This window comes from Gekko japonicus, unplaced genomic scaffold, assembly GCF_001447785.1.
Source record: "Gekko japonicus isolate JY-2015 unplaced genomic scaffold, Gekko_japonicus_V1.1 scaffold1011, whole genome shotgun sequence".
Taxonomy (NCBI): Eukaryota; Metazoa; Chordata; class Lepidosauria; order Squamata; family Gekkonidae; genus Gekko; species Gekko japonicus.
Genome location: NW_015176478.1, coordinates 448,201 through 466,609, shown reverse-complemented (window position 1 = coordinate 466,609; position 18,409 = coordinate 448,201). Strand labels below are relative to the sequence as shown.

At 53.9% G+C, this 18,409-nt stretch overlaps 1 protein-coding gene across 1 annotated transcript; it reads right to left on the bottom strand.

Annotated features, from left to right (window-relative positions):
• Positions 1-422: 422 nt before the first annotated feature.
• Positions 423-16,703, bottom strand: LOC107123863 (snaclec bitiscetin subunit beta-like). The gene is made up of 6 exons (XM_015427206.1): positions 16,627-16,703; positions 14,484-14,563; positions 10,886-11,091; positions 8,138-8,275; positions 4,880-5,021; positions 423-590 (listed from the first exon to the last, which is right to left on the bottom strand). Exons 2-6 carry the CDS (start codon positions 14,536-14,538, stop codon positions 508-510), a joined length of 624 nt encoding a protein of 207 aa, XP_015282692.1. The 5' UTR covers positions 14,539-14,563; positions 16,627-16,703; the 3' UTR covers positions 423-507.
• Between the last annotated feature and the right edge of the window lie 1,706 nt (positions 16,704-18,409).

Below are 18,409 nucleotides of genomic sequence, written 5' to 3'. Positions count from 1 at the left end.
CTGTTTGATTTGTACTTTCTTTAATGGTTGCTTGTGTGACTTTTCTTCAAACTAGTGATTAAACTACAGAACTTTTTGTGTTTTTTCCCATTCAATAACATTCAATTAACTCTTCATGGATTTATCTGACACTCTAAGAAGAGAGAGTTTTCTGCATTTAAAATGTATAACTCCAGGCCCTTCAATGGAGGGCTAAGTAATGTTTTGGGGAGTGATTTGCAATTATTTTAAATTAAAGGTTTCTCATCAATTTTCTTTAAATCCCTGTGGGGTCTAATAGCAAATGGACCTTGTTAAGCATTCACACTGAGCCGGGCCTCATCTTCTGGGGCGCTCGGAACAATGATTCTCTCCATCTGAAATACATTCGCAAACGACACAGCTGCATTTTTAATAAGGTCTTGATTGTGTGTGTTGTGGGCACGCAGGAGAGCAACGAATCACCGGTGGGGGATCTGCACTCCAAGGGCAGGAATGCGGGGAAAGCGGCGTGGGCGGCACTCTCTTCTATGGCGGCAGAAGGTTGGGCTTGTAACTGCAGACGAAGGGCAGCTTCTTGCCGCAGTCGGAGCCGTCCCAGTCCCCCTGGCCTGGACGAGGACAAAAAGAAAGGCGTGTGAATGAGAAGCACAGAACTCTCACCAGCATCTTCTCTGCACAGATAGTCCGGCAGTCCCTGAGGGCGGGGCCGGCGGCAGCGTTCCCTGAGGCGGAGCGGCTGCCAGGCCCAGGGCTGCTGACTCCGGTCGGACTGTTCCACAGTCTGCTGGTGCGGGCTGGGTCACTTCCAATGTTCCCTCTAAGCTGTGTAGTCTTGTGAGCAAAAATGCTACTTGGTGAGCTCCTGGCATTAAAGTTGTGAGCGAGCGATTGGGCTAACTGCTTAAATTAGTTTGCTTTGGAGCCCTCCTTCCTGAGCCAAGACAAAAATGTGTGAGCCAGAGACTAAAAAACTGTGAGCTAGCTCACAGTAACTCAGCTTAGAGGGAACTCTGGTCCCCTCTGCCCCCAGCTGCACACCCTGCCCAGAGCTGCTGGAGAAGGGCATATGGGTGGTGCGCAGAGGATTGGCACTAGTGGTGGCCAGGGCAGTGGCACTCCCTGCACCATTGGGGAAAAGGCACTCAGGTAGGGTGGGCAGCTGGGACCAAAAAGCTTGCAAGTGGCCAGAGGAAGGGTTGGTGGACAAGAAGGGTGGCCTAGTAGTCGGCCATAGGAGGCCTCCCCCCAAAAAAAAAAATCCGGAGCTTTCTCTGCCTTAAGGCCTGACTTTGGAGGAAGCTTTTCTTCCACCTCTGTTTCTCACAATGGATTAGTGCATGGCTCTCCCTCTGAAGTTCCTTCTCTGAGGAGTTCTGTGTATGCCTACAGACATCTCCCTGGATCACCGCCAGTCCATTGGACCCTTCTGGTTGGAGGTGGGAAGTCTGCAGTAGAGTCCCCTGTAAGGGATTCCCAGGGATGCCACAAGAATTTGAACGGGACACCATTTCCCAACAGACCTCTGCACATTCATTCAACCAGGAATCACAGGGCTTTCCTTGCAGGCAGGCAGGCAGGCACCCCTCTCTCACGCCTTGTTCCTCCCTGGCACTAAAGGAGCAACAGGCAGCTGACATCCCCTCCAGCCGGGCACTGAACTCAGCTCTGAATGTGTTTGACAAAAAGGTTGGCCTGCTTTGAAACAAGGCCAGAGGCTGCGTACAAATCACCACTAACCTTCCTTCTGATGCATCCCCCTCCCCCCCCGATGCTGGCTGTTTTCCTAACCAAGTATTAAAATGAATCTTCCCAGCTGGCTAGACTCTAATGATTTCTGCGTGGGAACAAAATACAAGGAAACAGAAGGAGGGCATTATCAATTGCCTAGGAAATGACCAGAACATACAGATCTGTTAGACAAAACTCTTTGCTGAAAAGTGAGATTTTTTTTCAGGGTCTTGGATAAACGAAGCAAATACTTGGTAGGACTAGAGGGCTTTTTTGGTGGGGGGGACTTTTGAGGACTCGTGAGCGCAGGGAAACCCCATTTCCTCCTCTCCTGTGGGCTCTCTTTCCCACGGTAGAGAAAGGGTCCTGGCTGCCTGGGTTACCACTGAGCCGAGGGAACGAAAAAGAGGGGCTGGGAAATGGTCAGGCGGCTGTCGGAGATGATGCCGCAGGGCTCGTTTGAAAGCCTGCCTCTGGCAGGGGCGCTGCTGCACATTCTGTCTGCAGGATCTCACCCAGCTCAAGCATTCAAAATTGCTCACAGTCCAGCGATGCCTATTCCAGACTTGGCTGCATTGGAGCCTCATATTAGCAATGACACTGAGGCCGGATTCTTTGCGGATAAAATCTTTCTCCGCCAGTCCGACAAGCTCTGGTAGCAGCACCTATCAGGCAGCAGAGATGTCAGAAGCGTTGTCTGGTCGTGTTTATCTGGATAGCTTTGGATTGGTCTCCCTGATGGATGTTGACAGGACTATGGGAGTTGTGAAGGCCACTTCCTGCCAGTTAGGTCCAGGAAGTGGTTGATTAAAGATTCTGGGAAATAGCCCTGCCAGAGAACAGTTAATAACCCAAGTCAGTGGCACTCTCAGCTTCTCCGCATGTGATGTAAAGGAAGCAAATATGACACTACTTCTGTGCGGGGGGTGGGGGGGGGAGGGGACACCCTCTTTGCCAGTGAAGGGTCCTGCAAGATACAGGCCTCTCTGTGAGGTGACGGAGGTGGTTTGGCACAGTGTCTCCAGGGTTTCCTGGATAATACAGCTGCCCTTAACCCTTTCAGTCTGGCTTCAGGGCTGGTTTCCGACTGGAGATGGCACTGGTGACCATGGCACATGATCTCCACAGGCAGGTGCTCAGAGGCTTTGCTGCTCGTTTTCTTAGCTCTGTCAGCAGCACAGGAACACCATGTGATCCTTCTGAAGCGCCTGGAGCACCAGGTGGACTCCTGAGTTGATTTTGATCTCTCTGAGACAAAATGCCACAAGCGGTGAGGGGAGAGGGGGCCCAGTGCTCCGCCTTCTCCTATGTGCTGTTTAAAGTGATGTGTGGCCACTTTGTGGAATTATCTAGAGTTCTGCCATCATCACTAGTATACCACGAATACCCCAGCTGTATACGTCCTTCCGACTAAGCCCCCCAGATGTGGCTGCCTCAGTTCTGGAGTCTGGAGAACAAGTTAGTGGCATCCAGATGAGGCTGTTCTGTACTGGGCTGGAATCTCCCAGGCTGAGCTTGGAGCTCTGGAACAAGAGACCGCCAGGATTCTAGAGGTCACCAACGAGGAGACAATGTTATGCAAATAGCGTATCGTTGGGAGTGGGGTGTGTTTGGGTGTGATTCTTGCATGCTACTTAAACAGGGCAGTTGCCCCGGAGTCTTCAGTCTTGTTCCTGAAATCACTAAATAAAGTAGAGCTGTTCACTGCAATGCTTCTTGAACCCAGCACTGAACAGGTGCTTGAGGTCAAAGTCAGAGGGGTAAAGTTTCAGAGGTCTCTGCAGGAGAACAGCCATCGGTTCACGTCTGGGAGCACCGTGTACAGACCAACAAAGTCTTCGGGCTGTGAGCGCTCAGGAGTCAAAGCTCCCTTTGTCAGAGGGGCTCAATTTATTGTCATTAGACAGTGTAGCCATAGGGCATTCAGTTAATGAGACCAGGGATATCCCTGGATCCAACCCTGTGGATGGAAAAGCAGGCCAGTGGTGCTGCTAGAAATGCTTCCCCCTCCAGTTACATCCGACTAGAAAACTAGGTTCCAGCCTGGATAGGGATGATCTAGAGATGCCGACACGTGGTCCTCGCAGCCTCAGGGGTGGACCACTGCCTGTGAAGGGAGGTCAGACACTTCCCTGAGGGCAGCAGAATGCAGGTGCAGGTGCTGTTGGGGGGGAGCGAGCCCCCCCCCCGTGGCTCTGCTTTGGACATTCGGAAGCCTCAGACCCTGGCTGCCGCTGCCACCACCACCCGGCTTCCACGTCGAGTCCAAAGTGCTGGATTTAACCTCCAAAGCTCTTAATGGCCTGGCACCAGCACGCCCCCCCCCCCGGCGTGTCACGCTGATCCCAAAGGGGGGGCGGGCTGCTCGCAGGGATGCCGAGGGTGGTGTTTCCACTGGTGCTCTGGCACTTTCCGTGGCGGCAGACACATGCAAGGAGGAGGTTCAGAGGTGACCTGGGGGGGGCGCCAGCATGTAGGGCAGGGCTATTTTTAAAGCACCTTTAGAAACTGACCTGCAGTTGTGCTTTATTGTTTCCATTTGTCATTGCTGGGCTTCGTGTTTTAATGTTTACGGTGCTGTTTGTAAACCTGCCCTGATCTGGACGTCCCAGGAAGCGTAGCGGAGTCAGCCCTGGTTCCTACTCGGGTGGGAGACTTCTGCAGCCGTGCCGGGTTGTCACACAGAGGCAGGAAATGGCCAACCACCTCCGAGACGCCTCTCACCTTGAAAACCCTCCAGGATCACCACAAGTCGGCCGTGACCTGATGCTACTTCCCACCACCCCCACGGTACAGCTGGAAACCATTTCAGATGTATGACAGAAAAGCATCGTAGAAATCGGCTGAGTAAATAAACAAAAGCCAGCCTGACCCTCCCTCCCCCCCAGCTGTTGTTGGTGCCATCAGATCTCCTCCCCCCTGTTGCCCCTGCCAGCATTTGGGCACCATTTTGGGTTGCTACAGAAACACAAAATGCTGTTGTTGCACTCTGGTACTTTTTTTAAAAAAATCTGCACATGCACAGAAGTCACTGTTAAATTTGGATGGTTTACCCCCCCATACTTAATGTTTAGGTCCGCTGGATTTTCCCCTGCAAACTTAAGGGGAAAGCCTTAAATCCCCGCTGTAGCCTGCTAGCCAGTCACCGGCTATCAGAGAAGGGCAGTACCTCCGACATTTATATTTAGCTTCACGCAGATGCGAATGCTCAGCAGAGCGTTGACGGCGCTTCCAGCCATGCTGAGAATGGAAGACAGGGGGCGCTGGAAGAAACTGGTTGTGGAGCCATCCGTCCACTGGAGCGAGGAGCCCTGCGTGAAGCAAACAAACAAACAAACCCAGAATAGAACTTAATAGATTGATGAAATATTTCAGATACTCAGCTTTTCCAGGAGAGGAGAACCTGGATGCCTGCAGTGAAGTACTGAGTGAAATGAAGTGTTAAAACAGTGCTGAGCTCAGGGCCTGCTGACATCCCGTGCTAAGAGGCCACGGAACACTGCCCCCCCACCCCCCAAGTGGGGAGTGAATAGGGTCGCCAAGTCCAAAATTACTTACAGCGGGGGAGTCCTGCGCCGTCCCGGGAGTCTGTGTGGGTACGTTGGGGGTGGGGCCACTAGGATTCGAGGGGAAACCATAGAGTTTTCCCTCAAATCATAGAGCGTCCCGCCCCCAACATGGCCAGTGTGATGATGTCAGCTCTGGGTGACATCATCTCGCTGGGGACGTGTGCCGGAAGGGGGTGGAGTTCCCCCGGGGCCCGATTTGCTGGTTGTGGGTAACAGGCCTCTTGGGCGGGGGGTTACCTGCCCCCCCCCCGGGGGGACTTGGCAAACCTAGGAGTGAATAATTTTGCATTTCTTTAAAAAAATCCAGAGGCCCCTTATAAACTGAAGCCCTCAGGTGCCGCTTCCTTAGTCTGGGCGTAGATCCAGGCCCGGCACTGGGGTTTCCTTGACTCTGCCACCCAGCCTTGTTCTGTGCGCCCAGATGATGGAGACTTCCAGTCAGACAAAGTGAAGTTCTGTTCTAATATGCAAGTCTGATAAGACATTACTGGCATCAATTGTGTTATCTTTCTTGAGCCTGCTACAATTTCAGGTAGGAAGTGTGCAAAATCTGCAGAAGTTTTGAGATGGGCAGCATAGTCTGGAAATGCCACAGCCCCTGCCCCCACGCCTGACCAGCCCTGGATCCAGAACCCCCAGTGGCAGAGCAACACTCCCCGCTGCGTGCGCGAGGTAGCAGGAGGGGGCCGTGAAGTAGTCACCCAGAGTAGTCTACACACTACCAACAAGTACAACAAACAGACTGTCAGACAAGTCCACACTGCCAGTGGCAGAGATATAAGACGGAGCTCTTCCGCCAGGCATTCAATTACGGGCCGCTGCCGTTGGACCGCCGTTGGATCGCCCGACTGTTGCAGCACCTGGCCCATGAGCCACCATCGAGTTGTTAGCTTAAGGAAACTACGAGCAGAAAACACCTTGGAACATTGGGAAATGGAAACCCATTGAAAATGTGTCATTTAAGTGGCTTTTCATTGCCGCCAGCACTTTATGCTTGTTGATTTGCAGTGTTTTTGATAATTGTGTTTTTAAGCTGTATCTATGTCGTGTTGGAAGCTGCCCTGAGCCTGCTCTGCGGGGAGGGCAGGGCACAAATTTGATAATAAATAAATAAATAAATAAATAAAAGTGACTAGACACCCCAAGCCTGAGCCCTCCCTATGAGGCAGAGATGGCAACACCCTTTGGGTCGGTCAGGGCTGCCTGAGGGAAACTGTTCTGTCTCTTTAACTGAGTCTTGATGTGTGGAAGTGGGCAACTTAAAAGCCTTTCATGACACGGAGGGAAATAATACCCCATTAAGCCTCTGTTAAAAAGCCAGGACACCTTTTCCGAGGCCCTTGGCAAGCCAGGGGTGCAGGCAGGAGTCTCTGCCCTTTTCAAAGAAGGATCTTGGGAGGCTACAGAATGTCATTCCACACTGTCCTCAGCATAAATGAGGAAGCTACGAGGAACGTGTCCTGCAGGACGGATGTCGGAAACCAAACTTGCTGTTGCTGCTATGAAAACCATTGGAAAATAGTCAGATTGCCGGGGGGAGGGGGGGCTATTTCTCTCTTTATGCAACTTGAATGTTGTATTTCTCCTGCTCATGATTCTCCAGACTTGTTGAGCCTGTGGGCACTCTTATCATTTGGAGAACAGCTAGAGGGCCACCACCGCAAAATGGCTGCCATTGGGAGGCCTTAAAAAGGGAGTGGACAAGTTCATGGCTACCAGTCGTGATGGAGGTCCACTCCCTCCAATGCCAGAGGCAGAATGAGCCCTCTTTCTGTCAGTTGCTAGCAATGCTCCCTCTAAGCTGTGGAGTCTTGTGAGCAAAAATTCTACTTTGTGAGCTCCTGGCATGAAAGTTGTGAGCGAGCGATTTGGCTGCTGCATAAATCAGTTTGCTCTGGAGCCATCCTGCCTGAGCTAAGACAGAAATGTGTGAGCTGGAGGCTAAAAAACTGTGAGCTAGCTCACACGGACTCAGCTTAGAGGGAACATTGGTTGCTAGGGAGCCCCCGGGCAGGAGGAGGAGGAAGAGGAGGCTGTCGCAGTCCTTTCGCCTATGGGCTTCCTGGAGGTAGTTAGCTGGCCTCTGTGTGAGACGGGAGGCTGCCCTAGACAGGCCCTTGGTCAGACCCAGCGGGGCTCTTCCTTTGCTCTTATGAAGTGGAGCCAATCACAAAAGGGCTGCCACAGGGTGCGGCTGCAAAATCTTGGGGGGGGGGCCCACTCCAAGCATCCTCCCAAGCCGGTTCTTGGTAGGCGCTCCCTGCAGAGTGACCCCACGGCGACGAGGCCTTTGGAAGTCTTCTGAAGCTCCTCCTGCTCAAAGAGGGCAGAGGAAAGCCCAGGTGGGCCTTCGACTTCAGGCCAGAGCTGCCTTGGGGAGGAAGCGCGAGAGCACAGGAGACGTGCCGGTGGGCACAGTGGCCCCCGCGGGCACCACGCTGGGGATCTCTGCTCACGGCCACCCCCGAGAGCTCCGGCTCTCCCTCCTCGTCCCTGCGGCAGCACCCCAGCAGCCCTCGACGCGAGCAGAATGCTCTCCGGAGACCTCTTGGTCATGCAGGACTGCCGCTGGCCACAGGGTTAGCTGCTGTGGTGACGGCACTGCGGCAGGAGAGCCGAGGGAGACCCCTTTGGTGACATGGAGTCTACGTGCTTTGGCAGGGGAGGGGTCCCGGTACATGGCACCGCGGGAGCCTTTTCAGCAACTCCAGGGTTGTGCATGTAAGGTATATATTTTGCTTTCAGTTATTACAGTGCTACTTTCTTTTAGCTGGTAGCACAACTATATTTTGTGACAGCAGTGAATAGGCCTATGGTGGCTGAGCGAAGGGTGCAAAGAGGGTGTTGGCTGAACTTGCCTTCCGGTGACTTCCTCCTGTCCAGAACTGGGCCGTTCGGTGTCCCGCGTGAGTGGCCAGGCGGACAAGGAAATCGTTGTGCTCAGCGCTTACGATGCTGGTCAGGTGCCCTCCGTTCACGGCTCTTTGGCAGGCCCTCTAGGAAACAAGTCAGAGGAGGCTGGGCAGCAAGGAGGAGGAGGAGGAGGAGGAGGAGGAGGACAGCGGACATCTGGGAACAACACGCCACATCAGGCGAGGGAGGGAGGGAGGGAGGGAAGGGGGATGGTGGCCGAAGGTGCCGCGGCGGAGTCTCAGCCCAGCGACTCGGCCCAGAGGGGCTCTCTGAGGACAGAGACATTCCGAGGTGGTTCGCCACCTCTGCCTGCCTCTGCCTCTGCCTAGCGGCCCTGGGCCTTCCCTGGAGGTCTCCCACCCCAGTGCTAACCAGGGCTGACCCTGCTTAGCTTCCGAGATCTGGTGAGGTCAGGCCAGGCAGGGCATCCGGCCACAGTCAGACCACAGACATCTGGCATGTCTGACCAGCGACTACGGTGGGGTAGAAGAGGCGGATGCACCATCCATCTCCTCCTCTCCATGCCACCGGTGGCAGCGGGGACATGAGAAAGCAGAGAAATCATTCATTGCCGCTCTGGTCATGATTGGATCTGAAGAGGAGGTGTGCAGTGCACATGAAAGCTGATACCTAGACTCCAACTTTGTTGGTCTTCAAGGTGCCCCTGGACTCAAACTCTGGTCATGATGGTGTCCACTTTAAAGCAAACGTTTCTGCAAACCCCTGAGGGGATCCTTGCTCCTAATTCTCAAGCACTTCCCGGTTTCCTTTGTAAGTTGACCCCATATTGCAGACAGCACAGTTGAATGTTCAGCCGTTTTTATGTGAACAGTTTGCACACCTTCTCAGTTGTGCCAAAGAAAGTCAGTTGGACGTGTGTATTTTCCGACCACTTTTGGGTTGTGGTGTATTTACTGTATGCATTACAATGGAACGGTCTGCTCCCCCCACCACCACCCCTCTGATATTTGTGTGGACTGGTTTAGTCCATGAAACATTCACAGTCTCTGCGTGACCCACCTTGAATATAGCTTTGGAGAAAGACGGGTTAAAAAGTGCTCCAAATAAATAAATGCATAACATACACTTCACAGTGAGTGACTCAGAGATAGGAGGAGGCGCCTCTTAGCTCTGCCTCCCTTCGCTTTCTTTAACAGGGAAACTAAGGCCCTCTGTTCAGATGGGGAATCAGGCCTGTAGCCTCTGGAGACTTTGGTCGGTGGGGCGCTAGGAAATTGGGGGAGGGCAGGGGAGAACTTTTTGCACTTAAGGAAACCCTCACCCCGGGCCCTCACGGGGGGGGGGAGCTGCAACTTTCTTTACTGAGCATTGCCGGTCCCATCCTCTTCAGGCCAGCCGGCTGCGGCAGGAGGAATGGTGGCTCTTCTTTGGCTCCCGTCTCTCCCTTGCAGCAGGCAGGCAGGCAGCTTCCCCCTGCCCACTCTGCCCCTTCCTCCTGCCCGCTGAGGCGATGTGCCAGTTCTGTCCCGCCTGCACGGGGAAAACCACTCGCTCCCCTCTTTAGCCTCGTGGCCAGCAGGGTGGGCTCCTCCCTGGCACAGGCACATGGGAGGGAGGGAGGGAGGGAGGGAGGGCGGAGAGGGAGGGAGAGCTGGCGGGTGCCAGGACCAGCAAATCAGGGAAAGACACAGAAAACCAGGCTGCGGGCAGAGCGCAGCATGCAGCACAACTTTCCCGTATGTACCAAAATAAACATTTTTAAAAAGGGTTTCTAGCGGCAGGACTTGTGGGGCAGGGCTGTTGTCTGAGGGGGCATAGCCCCAAAATGCCCCACTGAAGCTACGGGCCTGTTGGGAATACCTAGGACAAGCACATTCTGACTATACTTGGCCCTAGTTGTTCCCACCCCAAACTCTTTGGTGTTTAAGGGGGGGGGGGAAATCAGCTTACAAAACAATTTGTTTTTCCACAACTAAGTCTGGTCATGAGTGTATCTTTTGTTCTTTATGTCCTAAATGTGTGCCCCTCCATGGCTAAGGCAGCTTTGGCCACTTTCATTTCAAGTTCTGATAATGAATACGTTGACACTGCAGTCCTAAATAGTGTTTGGAGTTAATGGGCTTAGAAGGAAGGTGACTCCACAAAGGAGTGTGCTGAAATGGACGGAGGGTCTTTGAGCCACCAGCACCCTTGGGGCCAACTTCATCCTTGCTATAATGGAGTGGGGGCTGAGCACTGAGGTGTCCTTAGTCACGGAGGAATGCACCTTTGGGGTATCCTGGCTGCCAGGAGAAGAGGCGAAGAGCAGGAGGCTGAAGGCCACCAACTGTGGTAGTGTAGAAACCGCACATAAAGCTAAACTCAGTGACTTTTGAAAGAGGCACCCCAGGATGACTGTTCCAGCATGCCTCGTTTACAGTTTCCCGGCCACCAGGCCAAAGGCTGCCACTGTTGTGTTTTTATTGTTTTTTATTTATATCCTGCCTTCCTCCTCAATCGAGACCCAAAGCAGCTGACATTATTCTCCTCTCCTCCATTGTATCCTCCCAACAGCCCTGTGAGGTAGGCGAGGCTGAAGAGATTGAAGAAGAGAAGAAGAAGAGATTGGATTTATACTCTGCCCTTCGCTATCCGAAGGAGTCTCAGAGTTACGGACATCATAGCAAAAGTGGAAAGGATTGAAGGAAGACAGCAAAGGGGGCTGATGCCCCCCCCACACCCCTGCCCGGTACCTCTGCTCCTTCCCACGTCTTTGGCTCCTGGACAAACAAGTAGCATTGGCCCATGTAACTGAACCAGCCATCACGACAGCCGCCCTGGCAAAAGGACGCTGGCTCTGCCGGAAGAGCAGGTGGGGCTTGTGTGGTGGCAGGAGGAGGAGGGTCGTTATTTCCAAAAAGGTTTCCAAGCAGGAACCGCACTCTACGCTGGCTGGCCCCTGAAAGATCGCAGAAACACACCCATGTCCACATGTCAGGTTGCCACTAAACAAAGCCCGTAGCAAGCGGCTGTCTTTTAAAATAATATTAACATCTTCTATACAGAGCAAGAAAAGTAAACGAAAAGAACTTCTTGGGGGGATATCAGTGCACCAAGAATGGCTCCCCAGATGTCACAGGAAACAAACAGGAAGAGGTCTCAGTTGATCTGACCTATCAGTTGATCACATCTGTCTGCAATCTCCTGAGAGCCAGAACGGGTGTGATGAACAAGATCACAGATTTCCACCCAGGTCTGTGCATGTGCACACGCATGCACATGACTGTGCACACACTGCCGTCATTTGGATTGGGTCTACAGAGGGTTTAACCCTTCAACCCCCTCTCAGTTTTGCTGCTCGGAACTGGCGAGGAGTGTGGAAGCAATAAAAAACTATCTTTCCCCCTCCCTTTTAATATCAACCAATGGAAGTGTCACAGGCCCATAGACAGGATTTTTTAAGTCAGGGGGTGTTTAAATTTCTTAGGGGGTCACTGGCTGATCAAATTAACCCGGGGGAGAAGGCCGTGACGCCCTGGGCTGGATGGGAAGTCAGGGGGCCGTGCCAGCAAGTTGGGGGGGGGGCGCTGCTGGAGCTACGGGCCTGAAGGGTCATGTCAGCTAATGAACCTAAGAGGAGGCTGATGGGGGTTTCAGCCCCGTCCATCCTTTTCCCCTCCCCGTGGGCCTCAGTCCAAATCCCTGCTATGCATATGCAATTCGTATCTTACACACAGCAGTCCTGTTCTTCATCTCACGGCTTTCGGCACTTAATGCCTACGAGTTGCCCAGGCACACCCACAAATACAAGGTTGATTTTGTGTAGGAAGAAAGACATCTTGAGGACCACAGTTTGTTTTTGTAGCAGCCAGGAGCTTCAAATAATAGAAAAGAGCAAGAGTAGCCCCTTAAAGACTTCCAAAATTTGTGGCAGGTTTTGACCCTTTGCGAGTCACTGCTCGACTCACGGAAGCTCCTCCCCTGCCACCAATTTCACTAGTGCTGAAGGTGCTCCTGGACTCTGGCTCTTTTCTCCTGCTGCAGAAAGACTTAACATGGCTGCCCATCTCAATCCATCAAACAGCAGACCACCTAGACTGACTAATCATGGAACGACCACAGGCCGGAGCAGCCAGTTGCCAGCTGGTCTGCGGAGTAGAAGAAGGTTCAGGCAGGGATTCCTCCCTGCAGTCACTCCACGCACGGTCTCTGCCTGCACGCTCTGTGGTGCAGACCGTGTCCAGGGAGCCTTTGGAGGGGGCAGATACTGCCTCCAGGGTGAGGCCGGGGCCAGGATCAGTGGCCATGACAACCCCCTCCGCCCAAGCCTCCTGGGTCACCTGCCAAAGGCTCCTGCGGTTCCCCCCCTTGCCGAGCTGGGCAGGTCCCCTCTCACCGCAAAGGGACCTGAGGGGGGCTCTGTGGCAGTTTGCAAAAGGAATCGGGGTGTAGCGGGGGGAGGGGATGCCCCTCGGGCTGGCTTGGGCCCTCCTTGCAACCACTGACAGCAGCGTAACCCCCAAAACTGAGCATCCATGGGAAAGAATGCATGTCCTCGTTCCACAGCATTCCGGCCAGTACGTACCTACCTGCTGGGGCACCTGCTCATCCCAAAGCTTGTCTGAGAAATCACATGACGTGGATCCTCATACATGTGCATCCTATGTTGTGGCCACTGTGCCGGCATGCAACATGCCTGCACAGGGTATTACTTACAGCCAGGGGTCATTTCCTGCAGGAGCGCACAGGAGCGGAGCTCCGGCAGTAAAGAGGCCAGGGGGCGGGCACATGCAACAAGCCCCACCCCCTGCTCCCAGCAGCCCTCAGTCAGAGCAAGAAGCAGCCAGGTAAGCTGCAGAGGCCCGCACCCCCCTGGTCCAAAACAGTCCAGGGGCACCTTTAAGACCATGTTTTATTCAGGCACAAGCTCTCCCTCCCCTGCGAGGACAGATCTGCCCGTTCTCCCCCCCCCCCCAATAGCTAGCAGTCCGAAACAGTCCAGTGGAGCCTGAGCGGTGGGTGTTGCCTTCTGACACGCTTCCGGTGATGTCAGGGGGTGTGGCATATGCAAATGAGTTATGCTAATGAGTTAGACTAATGAGCTCCTGGACCTCTTTTTCTAAAAAATGGCCCCTGCTTACAGCCACACACATGAAGCTGCCTTCTACAGAACCACACCCTGGGTCCTTCAAGGTGATGCACACTGGGACAAACCCCCCCCCCCCAACTGCAGCAGTGAAAAAGGCAAACTCTGCGTTCGGGATTCTTAGGAAAGGGACTGAGAATAAAACTGGCCCTATTGTAGTGCCCCTGCATAGATCTATGGTCCAGCCTCCCTTGGAATACTGTGTGCAGTTCTGGTCCCCGTATCTCCAAAAGGACACTGCAGAGCTGGGAAAAGTACAGAGGAGGGCGGCCAAGATGACTGGGGAGGTTGGAGCCCCTTCCCTACCTATGAAAGGAAAGGCTGAAGAGTCTGGGACGTTTCAGTTTAGAAAGGAGACAACTAAGAGGGGACATGAGAGAGGTTGATAAAATGATGCATGAGGTGCGGAGAGGTGACAAAGAGAACTTTTTCTCCCTCTCCCAAAATACTAGGGCATCCAGTGAAGCTGATGGGCAGTAGGTTCAGGATGGACAAAAGGAAATACTACTTTACACAGAGAATGATTAAAATGTGGGGTTCACTGCCGGGGGATGTAGCGATGACCACACGATTAAACCACTTGAAAAGGGGATTAGACAAGTCTCCTAGATAACGGCTACTAACCATGCTAGCTGAGGGGAACCTTTACATCCAGAGGCACTAATCCGCTGAATCCCAACATCGGGGGAAGGCCTCGGCCTCTGGGCCCTGGGACTGGCTGGCCCCTGGGCGAGAGGCGGGATGCTGGACTAGAGGGACCCCCACTGCTCTGATCCAGCAGGGCTCTTCTGGCGTTCTTAGGTCCGTACCGCTGACTCAGACTGACAGCAGCTCTCCAGGCGAAGCCATGTCTTTCACATCACTTCCTGCACAATGGCCTTAACTGGAGATGCTGCCGCTGGGCCTGAGGCTGGGGGCTTCCCCTGTGCCACGCACGCCCCGCGGTGGATATCCGTGAGCTGGCCCTTTGCCCTTTCTGGAAGGACTCCGATACCCAAAGAGAGAGAGAGAGGGGATATCACTGCCTAATAAATACACTTCATACCCACAAGGACGAGTCCTGCAGGTTGCCAACTGATGGGCCATCCGGGACAGCTGCCCCTCAGAGCTCGTCTTTCCAGCGGGGGGGGGGGGCAACATGCCACCAAAGCCAAGATCTTATGAGGGGATGAGTTTTTCCTACAGGCTGGAAGTTGTTGACTCACCTTTGAGTTCAGGGAGAAGCAGGGCTCCCAGGAAGAAAAGCAGAAGGGGTTTCATTGCTCAGAATAAACAGCACATTCACCTGGAAGCAATAAAAGCCGCCAATGAAGACAAAGCTCCCATTTCCTTTTGCTCTGACTTCATCCTTGGAGCTTAAGCTCTGCTGCCTGATGCTGTCGAAGGGACTACCAGTCCCAGGGTTGCCAACCTCCAGGTGTTGGCTGGAGCTCCCCAGGGATCACAGCTGATCTCCAGAGCACAAGGGCCAGGGTCCCCCTGGAGGAGGAGAAGGAGGAGGCGGCGGCCGCTGTGGAGGGTGGCGTGGCACCCCACGGAGGCACTTCCCCTTCCCAGGCCCCGCCCTCCCTGACTCCGCCCCCAAATCTGCAGGGAGTTCCCAACCTGGGGGTGGCAGCCGGACCGACTCAAGCAGAAGCAAGCCATTTCCCTGACAGGTCAGGTGCCTCATCCCTATAGCACAACAGGAACTTCCCAGGCTGCAAAGGATGGACTCGCAAATCACACTCCCAGCGGCAGCAGCTGGCGCCTGCATCTGTAGGACTTGAATGATCCCCCCCCCCATGTATGTCTTTATATGGGATGCAAAAACATGCATGCAGCTGCCTTGGTGGCTCTTGTGAGGGCAGAAGTGTGGGACACAAATTTTGCAAATAAAGAAATAAAGCACACGCCTCGTCAGTGTCTCTGCTGTGCGACAGCCTCCCATCAAGACAACACGTGGGCTCAGAGGTCCTTTCCCTTTGACCCATGGGGGCCAGGAGCCCAAGCACATTCTCTGATCACAGAAAACACATTTAGGGCCCTGGGCTCCATCTTGGTGGTGTCCACCAGAAGCAGGGGGGGTGGGGGGTGGCTGGCTGGCCGGCCGGCCAGGGCCTTTGCCCAGGTTCTTGCCTGGGGGGTGTGCCTTTATGGATGCAGGTGGCTGGGAGTGCTGAGCAGGCCCGTCTGTGCCCACTGGCCGGTTGGCATTCAGGGACTGGGCTGAGCTGGGGATAGGGCTGCCAGCCTCCAGGTGGGGCCTGGGGATCTCCTGCTTTTACAACTGAACCCCAGCTGACAGAGAACAGCTCCCCGGGAGGAGGAAATGGCTGCTTTGACGGGTGTGCTCCTCTGTGGCCTTGGACCCTGCCAAGGCCCCCTCCCCCCTCCAAAACCCCGCCCTCTCCTGGATCCACCCCCAGAGACTCCAGGCATTTCCCAACCCAGACGACCTGGCCACCCTAGCCGGGGAAGGCAGTCCACCATGGGGGACTCCCTGCGGGGTGGAGATCCTTAGAGGGGCTTGACAGCCACCATTGGGACTGCCTTTGGAGCTGCCAACTCTGGGTTTGGAAATCCCTAGAGATGTGGGGGTCGAACGCGGGAGCCACGGGTCCTGAAGAGGGGAGGGGACCCCAGCAGGGTTCAGTCCCATTGAGCCTACCAACGGAAGCAGCTGTTCTCTCCAGATCTCTGTCGTCTGTAGATCCATTGTCATCCCAGGAGATCTCCAGGCCCGACCTGGAGGTTGGCAGACTAGGGCTCCGTGTGGTCCGACGTAACCCTCGAGCTTTGCTCCAAGAGACAATGGACTATGTGGATCCTAGCCCGCCCCAATCAGAGGGCTAGGCTCCCGGCCGAGAGCCTGTGGGACTCTCGGCCACTGTAAATAACCTATTGTGTAGTGTGTGTGTTTTGGGTGGTGGTTTCTCAGGGAATATAAGCCGGCCTGCGAGCCAGCTAGAGCTGTCTTGTTCCTCACGAATAAACGTACATAAGCTGAAATCTCTCGTCTATCTGTGTACTTTTCAGCCATGTTGAGCTGGTTCCCATGAGGCTGGCAATGGGCAGGAACCGCTGCTGCTTCCACCCCCTGCCCTAAAACGAGCTCTCATTCCTTAGTTGCCCCCAACAGGCCTGCTGGGGGGGGGGGGTTCGCTGCCAGCAGTCAGGCTGCACGCAGCAGCCGGGGTTCCCTGCCCGGGGCTCTCAGCCAAGACTGAGGAGCCCATCACCAAAGAGGTGGTGGGCCGATTTCTCCCACCCCCTCCTGCCTTTATTGTCCTTCTCCCCCCCCCCTTCCAGGAATGTGGAGTCCTTTCCAAGAGGAAGGTCCTAAGGAAAGGGGGGGCCCCTGCATACCTTTTGAATACCTGTCCGCAGCCTTCTGTTTTCCTGCCCCCTTCTTGCCACATTGGCCACAAGCAGGAGCAAATGACTCCGGTGGTACTTATAGCCCTAACCGCTCTGACGAAGCAAGCGCCAATGTTTGGTGTGCCTTCTTTCCCCTCTAGACAAAAGAGGGCAGAACACTGTTGACTTAGTGTTGAACCCTCAATCCTTTTTACAAACACACAACCTGCCTCTTTGTAATGGCAGAGCACGGGTGTGGAGAATCCGCGGTCTCCCTGTCTGTGAACTAGCTCTCCCTGAAAATGAGTGACAGAACCAGAAGCGGTCACCCTGCCTGGTTTTACATTCTTCTTCTACAGAAATCTGATCTGGAGGCTTTGGAGAGTAATGGAAAGATCTCTGTTCACATAGATGAATACTAAAGCATAAATTCATACGCCACAATATGATCCACTGAGCCTTCGGGGTAGGGCGGGATATAAATCCAAGGATAAATAAAATAAATAAATAAAAATAATAAATATTATTACTGATGCTACGCTGGGACAGAATTTTGGGGAGGTTTCATGAGAAAGAGCTGCTTTTCTACATTGAGACCAGGCAAAAATCAGACAGGGCCACACCTTGACTTCTCAGACACGCATGACGTGCAGGGTTGCCAACTCCAGGTTGGGGAATTCAGGGAGATTTGGGGGTGGAGCCTGGGGAAGCTGACGCTTGGGAAAGGTGGCCTCTCGAAGGCCAGGGGGAGTCCACCCCCCCCCCGGGGGAGCCAATCTCTCTTCTTGGGAGACCAGCTGAAATCCCAGGAACCCTCTCGCGGGCCTCCTGGGAGGTCAGGCGCTCTCCCGACGTCACAGCTGATCTCCAGGCTACGGGAATCCGTCCCCCCGACTGCTTTGGAGGCTTCGGGGGCTCCATCATGGGACTCATATCTCTCCTCAAGGGCCATCTCCAGGAATTTCCCAAGCTGGAGTTGGCAACCCTGTGATACACTGGAGTTCTAACCTTGCTTGCTACATGTGAACTTATGTTTAACAGGGAGAACTATGAACAGCTGGTCTGATCAGAATCCTACTGAAGTCCAGACGATGAGGCTGACTCCCGGGACAGCGCGCTTAGGATCGCACTGGGCCCTTATCCTACTGGAGGGAACCAGAAACATTTGCAAGGCAGGCACTTGAACTTGAACAAAATAAACTACCTGAAGAATTTGGATAATTCTGCTCCGCACCTTCCCCTTGCTCTTTTCTTCATGAAAAACAGGGTATTAAACCAACTCTTTTCCTTCTTCTCCCCTGTTGCTTCCTCGTTTCAGCAAAGACATAGATGCTGCATAAAACTCAAATGCTTTCAGAAAACGAACCGTGCACCAAAGTCCCCCGTATGTCCTGAGGTGGGGACCTGTGGCCATGATGCCCAAGAATAAATCAGCACACAGTTGTGATGCTGGCATTGCCTCAGCTCATGGGCTTGTGGTGAGCCCCTGGGGCAGGGGGCGACCTTCAGAAGGATGAGCAGAGGGAGTTCTTCCAGGCTGACTGGAGGCGAGACGTCTTTGGTTTTGGACTGGTGGACACCCAAAGTTGCGAGCCAAGGTATAGCAGGGCTGTAGTGCCTCAGCACTTGCGGTGGTAGCACATTTCCCTGGCTAGTCCTTCACGAAAGAAACGCTTGCAAAGTGCACACTTGATCGTGCCAGTTTTCTACATCTTTCAAAGCATCGTTTCCCCCCAAGCCATGCTGTACTTCAGGTGTGCTGTGATGGTCAGCATGCCAGAGCAGGCGGGGA